The 12,128-nt window shown below is 49.9% G+C and overlaps 1 protein-coding gene across 1 annotated transcript; it reads right to left on the reverse strand.

The window, feature by feature from the left end:
• Positions 1-1,093: 1,093 nt before the first annotated feature.
• Positions 1,094-6,737, reverse strand: LOC146343890 (uncharacterized). Its single transcript, XM_084860265.1, has 3 exons — positions 6,576-6,737; positions 2,826-2,972; positions 1,094-1,952 (listed from the first exon to the last, which is right to left on the reverse strand). Exon 3 carries the CDS (start codon positions 1,903-1,905, stop codon positions 1,474-1,476), a length of 432 nt encoding a protein of 143 aa, XP_084716391.1. The 5' UTR covers positions 1,906-1,952; positions 2,826-2,972; positions 6,576-6,737; the 3' UTR covers positions 1,094-1,473.
• Between the last annotated feature and the right edge of the window lie 5,391 nt (positions 6,738-12,128).

Consider the following 12,128-nt stretch of genomic DNA (forward strand, 5'->3'; position numbering starts at 1 on the left):
TGTTGGTTGGGAGAAAGGGGTGGGGTCAAGAGAAAGGGATGTGGCCAGCTGGGAAAACCCAGAGGGTGAGACTGGGATTCCAGAATTTGCCCCTTGGACCTGAGGTTCCCCACTCTGTAGTATAGCTTGCTTTTCTTTGAATTTGTTGTAACTACTTGATTTTAATGGCTTGCTGTAAATCTTTTCATAGACGAGTAGCAAAGTGGCCAACAAATGAAATTGTTCTTGTTGTTAAATGGCCCCACCTAGAGATTTTGAGAGTAGCATGACCTCTGGAATATGAAAATATGAACAATGAGTATTGCAGGACTCTGAGTATGGGTAATAATGGAGTTCTATTATTTAAGTACACATACAACTCTATTAATTCCCTGGGGGAAAAAAGACATTCTTAGAAATTTCTCAGTCTGATTACTTTTGCTCCATTCTCATTCTTCTCTTTGTTCTTTGCTACTCAAAGGAAGAGGCAAGATGAGGTAACCAGGGACTCCCAATGCTCAGAGTGCCATCTGTGAAGCAGTATTCTAGCATGCCATTCATCTCTTTCATGGTGCTTGTGTAGGGGAGAAAAAGTGGTGGATTGTACTTCCAGACCAGGGGTGTTGAGCCTCAGGCCCAAGTCCAATCCAGCCCACCTGAGGTACCAATCTGGCAATCTGGAGTTCCTCAGGTGGCCATATTCCCTTCTGCATCTCACCAGATACTTCTTGCTTTCCCCACTTGACCATGGATCATTTGGTGGTTTCTCAGTTTTTGCACATTTTCCCCATTTTAAAATGTTGAAATGCCTCTTTACCAGCAGCAAGGGCTGTAAACTACAACATGCTGGCATTTTTGGTATTTGATATTTTGTGCATGACCTTTTTGCCTTTGGCCCTACCCCCTCTTGTCTTTGGACCAACCCACCAGTGGAATAGGGCCCCGAAGACCTCTCCGGAATTGCATTCAGCCCTTGTGTCACATTCCTTCATCCTCTCCCTTCACAATCAACACACTCTAGAAAACAAGGCTCCAAACCAACATTACTTTACTAGTAAATGACTAGCTTCTTTGCAAGTGGAGATGGGTCAAAGAAGACGCAGACAACAAGCTTGGATTGAAAACTGGGCCACATTTATTGAAATATTTGCAAAGGGGTAACTAGGACAGGCATCTAACTGTGTCAGCGTCTAGCCGACACTTTTAGGGCGAAAACACACCCAGCCTGAGGGGTGGCGGTGATCTCGCCATCCCTCCGGACTGCCCCTTCTGGGGGAGGTAGACCTTCCGGTGTCACCCCCAACCCAGTGCCACAAAACACCTGGGTGAGTGAGTAGGGTTGGTCTCCCAGGCAACCCTTATCCCCCCGCCGAGCCGCACAACCCGTTCAGGGGGCCTCAGATGTCACCTGTCACCATAAGGTGCCTCTGCGTGCACACCATCCCTACTCCCTTTCCTGTTTTGCCCGTCCTAGCAGCCACAGGAGTCACAAGCCTATTGCTTGTGAAACTCCCCCCACCTGCGCAGAAGAACTTCCCGCAGGCCCCTTTGCAGATTGGCCAAAAATAAGTCGTTGCCTATGTCTGACAGGTGGACTCCGTCCTGCCTGTAAAGCTCCCTCCTAGTCCAATGGATTCCTTGGTGGTTGATATAACCGTCACCATGCTCTGACAACGCACGTGCCAATTCTCTGTTCACCTTGCGCCGGGCCCGTTCCATGGCCGCGTTGCTCTGCGCCCTCCACATGATTCTCGGGAGCATTGAGGACCATAATATGGTCACCCCCAGCCATATTATGTGTGTGGGAAGAAGACTGTCCCAACGCATACCCCGTCGGCCGAGCCATTGTATTGCCACCTGTTGGGGAAACTGCAGCCGGGATCTGAAGGCCGACGTAGAAGCTCTGCGGGCAACCCAAAAAACCATACTGTGCCCACAAATGAGCACCTGTACTGGCGTCGGTCGAATCCCATCTAAATAAAACATTGGGGAAGGTGAAGAGAATCATCATGAAGCATCAGGCAACTTGCGAATGTAAGAGCGGAAGGCCCTGGAGCGCCATCTCCCTACCGCCTTCACTTGCTTGGAAGAAAAGCCTATGGCAGCTGCCGTAGAGGCCGCCCCAATACAGAATGAGTGAGTCCCAAAACGATAATGCCCCAGACCCAGTGTGGTCAAGGCTAACTTGGTGACTGCCCAAAATTGGAACTTTGTCAGTGGTGAACCATCAGCATGGCAAAATAGGGGACCCTCCTTTGCCCCGCGATGCTCAAAGAAAGCCTGCAAGGCCCTGACAGGGCATAACTCGTCAGCCTGGGCCTGGTTAAGGGTCACCAATGTTCCCTTGCCTGACTGATAGGTTTTTGAACGTCGAATATGGAGGTGAATCAGGTTAGAATGGATCAGGATATCGGAATACCTCAAGGCCCTCCCGGTGGTGTCGTATTTGGTTGCCCAGACCAGGTCTGAAATCCTAAGGGCCCCAAAAAAGGCTGTTAAGGCTGCAGTGTGAAAGAGGGAGGCTTCGTATGGAGAAGAGCAAATGGAGGGCCACAATGCCCGAAGCCCTATAAGAATAACTGGCGACAAAGGATGTCTGGAGTCTGGCGGGGCGGGAGACATCCGTGCCCAGCCTTGCACAGCCTTCCTGATTCGGAAATCTGAGGTGGAGTCCTCCACCCCTCGCACTTTGGCCCAGAAGGCCAAAGAGGCGAGCTTCCCCGAAATGGTCATAGCAGATAATCCCTTATTATGCAGATGTACACAGAATTGTAACAAGTGGTCCACAGGTAAGGGCCACACATCCTGCAACTGCAGTCCACACCTGAAGGCGCTAAATTCCCTACCTGCTTTCTCGTAGGTAGCTCTAGTGCTGGGGGCTATAGAATTCAGGATAACGTGTTCGACTTGAGAGCACCAATCTCCCACAGTTCGTCTGGCATGGGGTCTGGCAGCGGACGTGCCCACGGAGCCAACGCACGGAACCGGTCGATCTGGTTTCGTGACAAAGCATCGGGTACAGGGTTCCTCAGACCCGGCACGTGGCTGGCACAGAACCATATGTTGTGGCGTAGGCATTGGAGGGTAAATGCTCTAACTAACTCCATAACCCTTTGGTTTCTGGAGGATAAAGTATTAATGACGTGCACTACCGCCAAATTGTCACACCAAAAGAGAGCGACAGAGTTGGCCATCAATTCTGCCCAAATATGTACAGCCACGTAAATGGGGAAGAATTCCAGGAAGGTGAGGTCACGACAGATACTGCCGGCAGCCCAGCTCTCTGGCCACTGGCCCCGGCACCACCGGTTTCGCCAAATTAGCCCAAAGCCAAAGGTGCCAGCCGCATCCGAATGGATCTGCATGTCGGCTCGTAGAAGTAACTCACACCTCCAAAAGGAGATGCCGTTAAAGTCTCTCAAAAATTTAAGCCATACTCGCAGGTCCACGCACATAGCGGAGGTGACTCTGGTGCGATGATGCGGTAGTCGAAGACCCCGCATTGCCCAGCTGAGCCGTCGCAGGAATGCGCAGCTGGGGGCCACTACCCTACAAGTGAAGTTCAAATGGCCAACGATCTCTTGGAGGGCTCTAAGGGAGACTTTATGAAGGTGCAAGATGGATTGGATCTTATTCCTAAGTACTAGCAATTTATCAAGAGGGAGACGAGAACACTGTGCGAGGGTATCGAGCTCGATCCCTAAGAACGTCAAAGTAACAGCTGGGCCCTCTGTCTTCTCGTGTGCCAAAGGGACACCTAAATCTGAGGACAGGGATATGAATGCCTTAATCAGGTCAGAGCATTGACTGCTGTCCCCGGGTCCAGCAAACAAGAAGTCATCCAAATAATGAACCACATCGCCGCAGCCCGTCTTATCCCGTATGGCCCATTCCAGAAAGGTACTAAATGTTTCAAACATGGAGCAAGAAATGGAGCATCCCATAGGGAGGGTGTGGTCGATGTAAAATTTGTCCTGGAAGGAAAATCCCAGCAAATCAAAGTCCAGAGGATTGATAGGCAAAATGCAAAAAGCGGATTTGATATCACATTTGCCCATCAATGCCCCGCGGCCCAGGGCTCTTATCATGGCTACCGCAGTGTCGAAGGAAGTGTAACGCATGGAGCATAGGGAATCTGGGATTTCATCGTTAACAGACTGACCTTTGGGGAAAGAGAGGTCATGAATTAACCTGAACTCACCAGGTGATTTCTTGGGGATAATTCCCAAAGGGGAAATCCGCAGGTTGGGTAGTGGGGGCGAGGGAAAGGGGCCGATGACCTGACCTGACTGAACTTCTTTGTTAATTTTGTCTTGCACTAAGCGCCGCATGCTAAGAACTGACCGGTGGTTACCGGTCAAATACGGCTTTCGCAGACCCATAAAGGGGATCCTGAAACCCAGTGTAAAGTTGCGTTCCAAGTAGGGATGGCGGAGAATTTCTCCCCGAAACTTCGGGGGGCCGAGCGCCAACGTGTTCGGCCCCCCGAACAAGTTTCGGGGAGAAATCCTCCACCCCCCCCGCCCCCCTGGGACGGGACTTACCTTCCCTGAATGTCCCTCCCAGCGGTGGGTCCGGCTGGCGGTTCGTCCGGTGTTCGAGCGGGGCGGGAGCGGCAGCCGATCTTTCGACCGGCTGCCGCCCCCGCCATTGCAATGAAAGAAAGAAAAAAAACACGTCCCCTGATAGGCTACGTGATGATTCACGTAGCCTATCACGGCAAGATTTGCAAAGTCAGCCGTGATAGGCTACGTGAATCGTCACGTAGCCTATCACGGGTGACTTTAAAAAAAAAAAAAAAGTGTGTACGGATAATGGCGGCCCCCATAGGGAGCCGCCATTCCCCTTCCTTATTTGGTCGCTGTAGTCTACGTCAATGTTTACATAGACTACGGCGAAAATAAGGGCAACGCTATTTGCGTTGCCCTTATTTTCGCCGTAGTCTACGTAAACATTGACGTAGACTACAGCAACTAAATAAGGAACGCGAATGGCGGCTCCCTATGGGGGCCGCCATTCGCGTACGCGCTTTTTTTTTTTAAAGTCACCCATGATAGGCTACGTGACGATTCACGTAGCCTATCATGGCTGACTTTCCAGATCTAGCCGTGATAGGCTACGTGAATCATCACGTAGCCTATCAGGGGACTTTTTTTTTTTTTTTTAGTTTCGTGTTCGCGGCCGGGTGAGGCGGGAAGCCTCCTCCCCGGCCTGAATTTCGGCCGGGCGAGGCGGGAAGCCTCCCCCCCCCGGCCTGAATTTCGGCCGGGCGAGGCGGGAAGCCTCCCCCCCCGGCCTGAACTTCGCGGGGGGAGCAGCGAAGCGCTCCCCCCCACCGTGAAAAAGCTGCGAGAAAAGGTAAGTGACTTTCGTTCACCCCTAGAGTAGATCGCTGCCCGATGATTTGGGTAACGCCTTAGAAGTTGAAGGAGCGGAAGAACCTTAACTGGGATGGGGCCCTTTGTGAGGGGGAGGGTGCCCACCGCCATGTTTTCTGCCACCACGGCCATCCCTTGGGGAACCTCTCCAACCTCTGGCTCTCGGGCAGGAGGAGCAGGAGTGTTGACCGCCACAAAGAGAGCACTCGTGCCGGAAGCGGCATGGGTTTCAGGAACAGGAACCTTTGGAGCTGAACTCCCAGCACAGACAGCGGTGTTGAACCCCTGGACCCGCAATAGGCCTAACGGCTATTGCGGGCGACAGCTTGGCCAGGATGTGGCCGCTGTCGGACCTGTCGCTGAAGCCTGGCCTAGAAGGGGTCATGAATTGGAGCCAAAGGTCCTGGTCCTTCAGATCCCAGCGCATGGAGGGATCAATGGCGGCCCTCCAACGAAAGGCTTCATCGTAGGCCAGCCATGCACTCCCTTCATATTCGGTGTAAGCCCTGTATATTATGTCAAGGTATTTGGTGAGAACCCAAGCCCTCTCACGGAATCTCTGTTGGAGGATGCCAGCGTAAATTAAAAAACCTGGCAACCAGTTCGCCCATGTGCGAGGCACTTTGCGGGCTTTGCTCCGCTCAGGATCTCGGTCTCGGGACCTATCTTTATCACTGGGTTCGGGCTCACGAAAGAGCAGGGCAAAGACATCAGTAAATTCACCCTGCAGAATTTTTTCTCTGGTGGCAATGGTTAAGTGAAAACCAATAGGGGAGGAAGTAGCACCAGTGGGCATAGATCCTCTACTCAGGTTGGCACATGTGTCAATCGCGGACAACTGTGGGGCTAGGAGAGGAGGAGATAGGGAAGCCAGGGGGTTCTGAAAAGAACTGGCAGGCCCCTGCCAAACACTCGCGGAGGCGACGTTAATTGGATGAGGCTGGAGCAGTGGCGGAGCCGACATGGTGGCATCTCCTGCTGAGGGGAATGAAGCGCCAGGCCCCACTGAATTAGGTGGGCTAGCCACCGGAGCAGTTGAGCTGAGAGTTGAGGCCGAGGCAACGGGCTGGGGAGTACTAAGTGGGGAGGCTGAAGTAACTGAAGGAAGTGAGAGAGGGGGAACTGGGCCACCCTGAAGAGTAAACCACGGCAACCAACCCCATGGGGTGATTTGTCCCATGCCCGGCCATGCGAATTGAGGTGCCAAAGCAGTCTCACCTGTATCAATCGTAGGTGTGTTCTGATCCCTAGCTGGAAAAACCGACGTTGCTGCTTGTGTGCCCAGGGAAGATGAGGCTACAGAAGGGAGGAGCTCCCCTGAAGGCGGTGCACCTTCTGGAAGAGCTGAGGAAGAGGAGGCGGATGCCTCAATAGCGTCTAGACAAGCTGAAATAGAAAGAAGCAACGAGCGTTGGGTCTGCTGCCGCTTTCGCTTAGGTTGGATCGCTGAGAGTTTTTGGGGCCTGGCTGGGAGAGGGAGAGGTATCCCCAAGGAATGCTCAGCAGCTTCCAAACGAGAAAGAATTGATGACAATACCGGGTCTGAGTCCTCATCAGACTCAGAATCAGGCCTTGGCAGCGGTCTTTTGGGGAGGGGGGGAGGGGGGGAGGGGCCCTCCCTTTACCTTTCTTACCACCTTGGCCCTTCTTGGGAGGCATGATGCAAAAGGTAAGTTAAGCTTAGCTGCTACCGACTGAAGTAAGCAAGTGGGCATGCCGGGCAACAGGCAGCTATCACACAATCTTCACAATCAGCGGATACGCGTTCCAGACTGAGAGATTAAAGCTTAAGAGGTGCAGCAAAGTGGGGTTTTTTTTTGGGGGGGGGAAGGAAACGCGCTTGAGCCCGGGCACCCTCAGCTGAGGGCGCCCTAGCTCAGGAGGTGCCAAAGAGGCAGCCGCGGCTGCTTCAATAGTTTAAGTAATTAAATTTATTTATTTATTTATTTTTTGGGGGGGAGATGCCAACAGGAGAATAGCAAGGCACTGGGGGGGAAACACCTAGTCCCTCACCCTGCCGTCAGACTCCCCTCCCCACCAGGCAGCCTAAACTGTTGAGCTGGGGAGGGAGGCAGGCACGCAGCTGCCAGGACAGCTGGAGCTGGCAAACGCGGGAGCCGCACTCAACGCGCGCCGCCGCCGCAACTCGCCGCCACCAGCCCCAGAGGCCCAGCGAGGTAAGCGAAAGGCCGCGGCCAGCGGAGGCCGGTGGAAGGCAAGCCCGGCAGACCGATACGCCAGCCGGCAGACAGGCCAGGAGCCGGCCAGCCAGCCGGCCAGTCGGCCAACAAAAAAGGGGCGGGCGATTGAGAGACCGTGCGGGCGGGTGAGCGAGCGAGCGAGCGGGCGAGCGGGCGGGCAGGCAAAGGAACGATGGGGCAGGCGATAGAGCGGGCGGGCAGGCAAGCAGGCAAAGGAACGGGGGGCGGGGGGGCGACCAAGGTGATTGGGGGGGTGAAGAAAGGCCGAGGGGGCAGGCAGGCGGGCGCGCGCCGCCCCACCCGGACCCTGGGAAGGAGTAAGGTGCCTCACCCAGGCACGCGAAGAGGGATCACGTGTTCGAGCGCAGCTGCTGCGCCGCCGGCCAAACCGGGGCTGCGGTGGGCGCTTGAGGAAAGGAGCCGGCAGGGAGGGAGGGAAGGGGGGGTGGAAACGATATCACCAGTAACGTTGGCTCTCCTGATGGCCAGCAGGCGCCGTTCCAGAGGGAGCGGCGCCGGAGCGCACGAGACCCGCCGTGAGTGTCGGCAACTCAATAGCCGCGCGTGAAGAGAAGCTTTGGCGTGCAGAAGCACGCTGAGTCCAGGTGGCTGGAAAGACGACGACGAAGCTGGTCTCCAGCAGGCGAGAATCCCTCGTCAAATCCAGGCAAGTCTTTAGTTCTCAATAGCTGCGTCACGCCAAAGAGCTGAGATAGGGAGGGGGGTCGAGTTTAAGACAACTTGGCCCGCTCCTCCCTGACTGGTGGTGCGACTGGGGTGCACCAATCAGAGGCCCATACGTCTTATCACCCCACCCGCCTGCAATGCCCCCCCCCTTTCAGCCAGACAAGCTGGCGCCGGGTAGGGCATTTACAAACGCAAATTCTAGGAAACTCTCAGACCACATAGAACCAGCTAATCCACACTTCTAAGAATATCAGTAGAGGAGACGAAATGGAAGTTAGAGAAGTTGCTAGCAGTCTGGGCATGAACTTCATGGTCAGACTTGCTTGGCAGGGGTACTACTCCTTTCGGGTGGCTCCCTTCTACATTGGCTTTCGCAAGTGGCCAACCTGGTGGAGTGTCTGAGCCCTGCCTCTGACTTTTCCCGCTTCACTCTGCAATGGACCCTAGCATCCCTCAAGTCACAACCCTCTCCCTCCTCCTCTTCCACCAAGACTTGAGTTCTCATGGTGCAGGAATGGGGGAGCTGTTCAGGCTGGGCCATTTGTGTGTCTTGGGAAGAAAGTCTCACCATATCTGGGCTCACTAGGGAGGGTGCCTCCCTCTGTTCTCGCTGTTCCCATTCTGATTGTGAATCTGACCTGCCAGACATCTCCACATGCTCAGATTCATTCCTGACATCGTGGGATGAAAGAGGTTAGACACTGCTACTTTAGAGAGTAAAATATCATATATCACAGCAGAGGGGATGTTTCTGTTCCAGAATCCCTTCCTTATTTTAAGTCCTTCACTACAGGAAAGTACTGAATGGAGCAATGGTTTTAATTAGGTTTCCTAAAAGACTGCATCTTTGAACATTTCCTGGATTACTTCCAAGAAAGCTGATCTTTAACGTTTCTACTTGGAGGCCAATCTGCTTTAATTTAAGGTGCCCTTAATTTACATAGGACATCATAAAAATGCACAGCGCTTCTATAGCAGGAGGCTGTACAGTCAATGTCTGTGGGGAGGTATGGGGCATTAGCTTTCTTGCATCGGTGCTGCGATGTATAAGCAATCACTTGAGTTTAAAAGGTGACAGTTCAGTCTAGTAATTCTTGACATATATAACATTTCACAACCGCTGAAGTTACTGAATGGAACAGAAGCAGCAGTGGTGTGGGGTGGGGGAGGGAAGCTGCTGTCATAAGGGATTGGTAATTAGAGACAAAACCTTTCACCTCAGGTCAGCGTTTAAAATCTAGCCCAAGTGTGTAGCAGCCAAAACTCATTACCATCTGCAGCCTTTCTTACTGGCCACATGAAACAAACTGGTGGTGCTAATACATTGGAAATGGCCATACTGATACTGACCGTATCATATTCAGCACAAATGGAAATTTAAATTGTAAGCTTCTCCTGAACAGGAAGTATGCCTGCTCCTGTATATTAGGCAGTGTCATCTATATTATAACTCAACAAATAAATAATCATATCCAGTGTCCTTATTGGTGTTTATAGTACAAAAATGAGAACATTACCCTTCGTGTGTATTGCATTAACCTCTCGATGCTCAGGGGTTTATTATACAAGATGCTCTAACAGCAATTTATTTTTTTCAATGTAATCAGGCTTTCTGTCCCAAATTACTTATACCAAAAATAATTTTAAAATCCTGCTTTAACTCCCTTAGCTCCCATAGTATCCTCTTCAGCTTCCCTTGTGTTCCTAAACTACTTTGCTGTGATAAGAACCCCTCCAGATTTTATGGTTTTATACACATATTTCATACTGTGTATTTGTCTGGAATTTCCACTGGGCTCCATACATCTATTTCACTGCATGCATATGTGTGCTGTACATACATTGGGACCCACAGCAAATCACAGCTCCCTATTGCATTTATTTCATTTGTTAAGAAAATGATATTCCTTCAAAGAACTCAGAATGGCTTATATATGGTTCCCAGGGGGTCTCCCATCCAGACAGCTTAACTGTCCAGAGCTGCTTATCTCTGGCAGAACTGTACCATGTGCTTTCAAAGAAACTCAGATCATTGTCTCAGCTGTATGCAGCAACTTCAAGTGGAATACTGTATAGCGTTGCCTTGTCTGGCAAATATATATTTTTTTAACGTGGACCTTTATTGCTTTAAGATTGTGTTCATATTGTGCTATGGTTTTTAGCATACAGTTGATGTTAATGTATAAATAATGTAACTTTATTATGTTGTGCACCATCCTGGGCTCCCTTGGGAGGAAGAGCAGTATATAAATAATATACATAAGATATGATGATGGTGATGATGATTCATGCAACCAATTCTAATTATTTCCTTATGCAGTAGTAAGGCCCACTGAATTCAGCAGTGCTTCCTCTCTAGTGTGTATAGGATTTCAGCCTTAGGCTGCTGCTTGTCAAATCCCATAATCAATCAGTTTTCTCAAAAGACAACACCTTCATCCTAACACTGCTACAGATATTTGTTTGAATGAGATATTTTACTATTTTATTAACTGGTTTTATTGTATTTTGTTTTGATTTTATTTCATGAATCACTTTGGGATTTTTGTTAGAAAAAGAAAAGAAAAGTGGTATACAAATGTTCTAAAATAAAGAAATGAACACTTTAGACTAGATATAACCTGGTGATAAGATCAGTACTATTGTGTTCAGCAGAACAAGATTCACAGGCTGCAACATTTGGTAAAAATGTCAAAGCATAAAAGGATGCCTTTGACTGAGTAACTTGCTTTCACACATTTTTTCCCAATTTCTGAAATTTTCAATTCAATTTCAATTTTTGAATTTTTGAATTTGCAAAAATTCAAAATGTTTTGAATTCAAAATATTCAAAATTCAAAAAGTTCATATTTGCATAATTTGCCTCTCTTTATGCCCTGCTGGCTTCAGCCTGGTGCGGTACAGGAATCTCAGAAGCCTCCAAATTCAGGGGCTTCCAAGAAGCAAGGGCACAGTCCATAGAATTGCACCCTTAATCACAAACAATTGAATAGCATCTAATGGGGTAACAGAGACATCTAAGAGATATACTAAAAGCCTAGGTAAATAAAGAAGAAAATGTGCATTTTTTGTGAAAATGTGCATTTTTCTGCTTATGCAAATAAGAGCATTCACAGAAATGTGCATTTTTGCATATGCAAATATACACATTTTTGCAATCACCATTTTGTTTTTCAGAAAATGGCAACTGCGGGACTTCTGGTTGGGACCAATGTCGCTCTGGTAGCTTCCCACGGGGCTCCATGGGAGCTTTCTCAAACAGCTTTTTAAAAGGTTGAAAAACCTTTTCATCTCCCCCCTGGAATGGAAAGGGGGGGCAAGGCAAGCAAGCTTTGGACAACATCTTGGAGAAAGGTAACTCTCACACAAAGTGGGGCAGGGGCTGGATGCCAGGATTATCTCCCCAGAGCTTTACCAATGCAAAAAGCTGTACTGAGACTCCTATTTTATAGGAGAAAACAGGGCTGACGTGTCCCATATAATATATGCTTTAAGAAATATCAATAACCTTTAAGGGATGATTTTAACAATATTTGAGAACATCTGAGGACTTGTAAGATCTGCTTGAGAGAAACATGTCTGTGCCAAGGAGAAGAAGGGAGCTCACATCTACTCCCCCCAAATCTTCTGTGTCAAAAACGTCAAGAAGAGAAGATATAGGTGAATTATTTATGCTGATAAAGACCTTATCTTTGCAATTTACAGAGCAAGTCAAGAGGATTTAATCTAAAATTCCATCACCGCCCTGCAAGGAGCTGTAGATTTGATTAATGCATCATGGCAAAAAATGGAGTCGAAAATTAATGAGCTTGAAGACCGTGTGTAGGGGGGGATGAAAGTCACTTACCTTTTCTCGCAGCTTGTTCGCGGTGGGTTCAGGCTG

This window comes from Heloderma suspectum, chromosome 5, assembly GCF_057233095.1.
Source record: "Heloderma suspectum isolate Gila_16-S chromosome 5, 16-S_ref, whole genome shotgun sequence".
NCBI lineage: Eukaryota > Metazoa > Chordata > Lepidosauria > Squamata > Helodermatidae > Heloderma > Heloderma suspectum.

Excerpts from the sequence above, each read along its gene's own strand:
- LOC146343890 (XM_084860265.1), bottom strand. The coding sequence starts at position 1,905 with ATGGTTTTTTGGGTTGCCCGCAGAGCTTCTACGTCGGCCTTCAGATCC.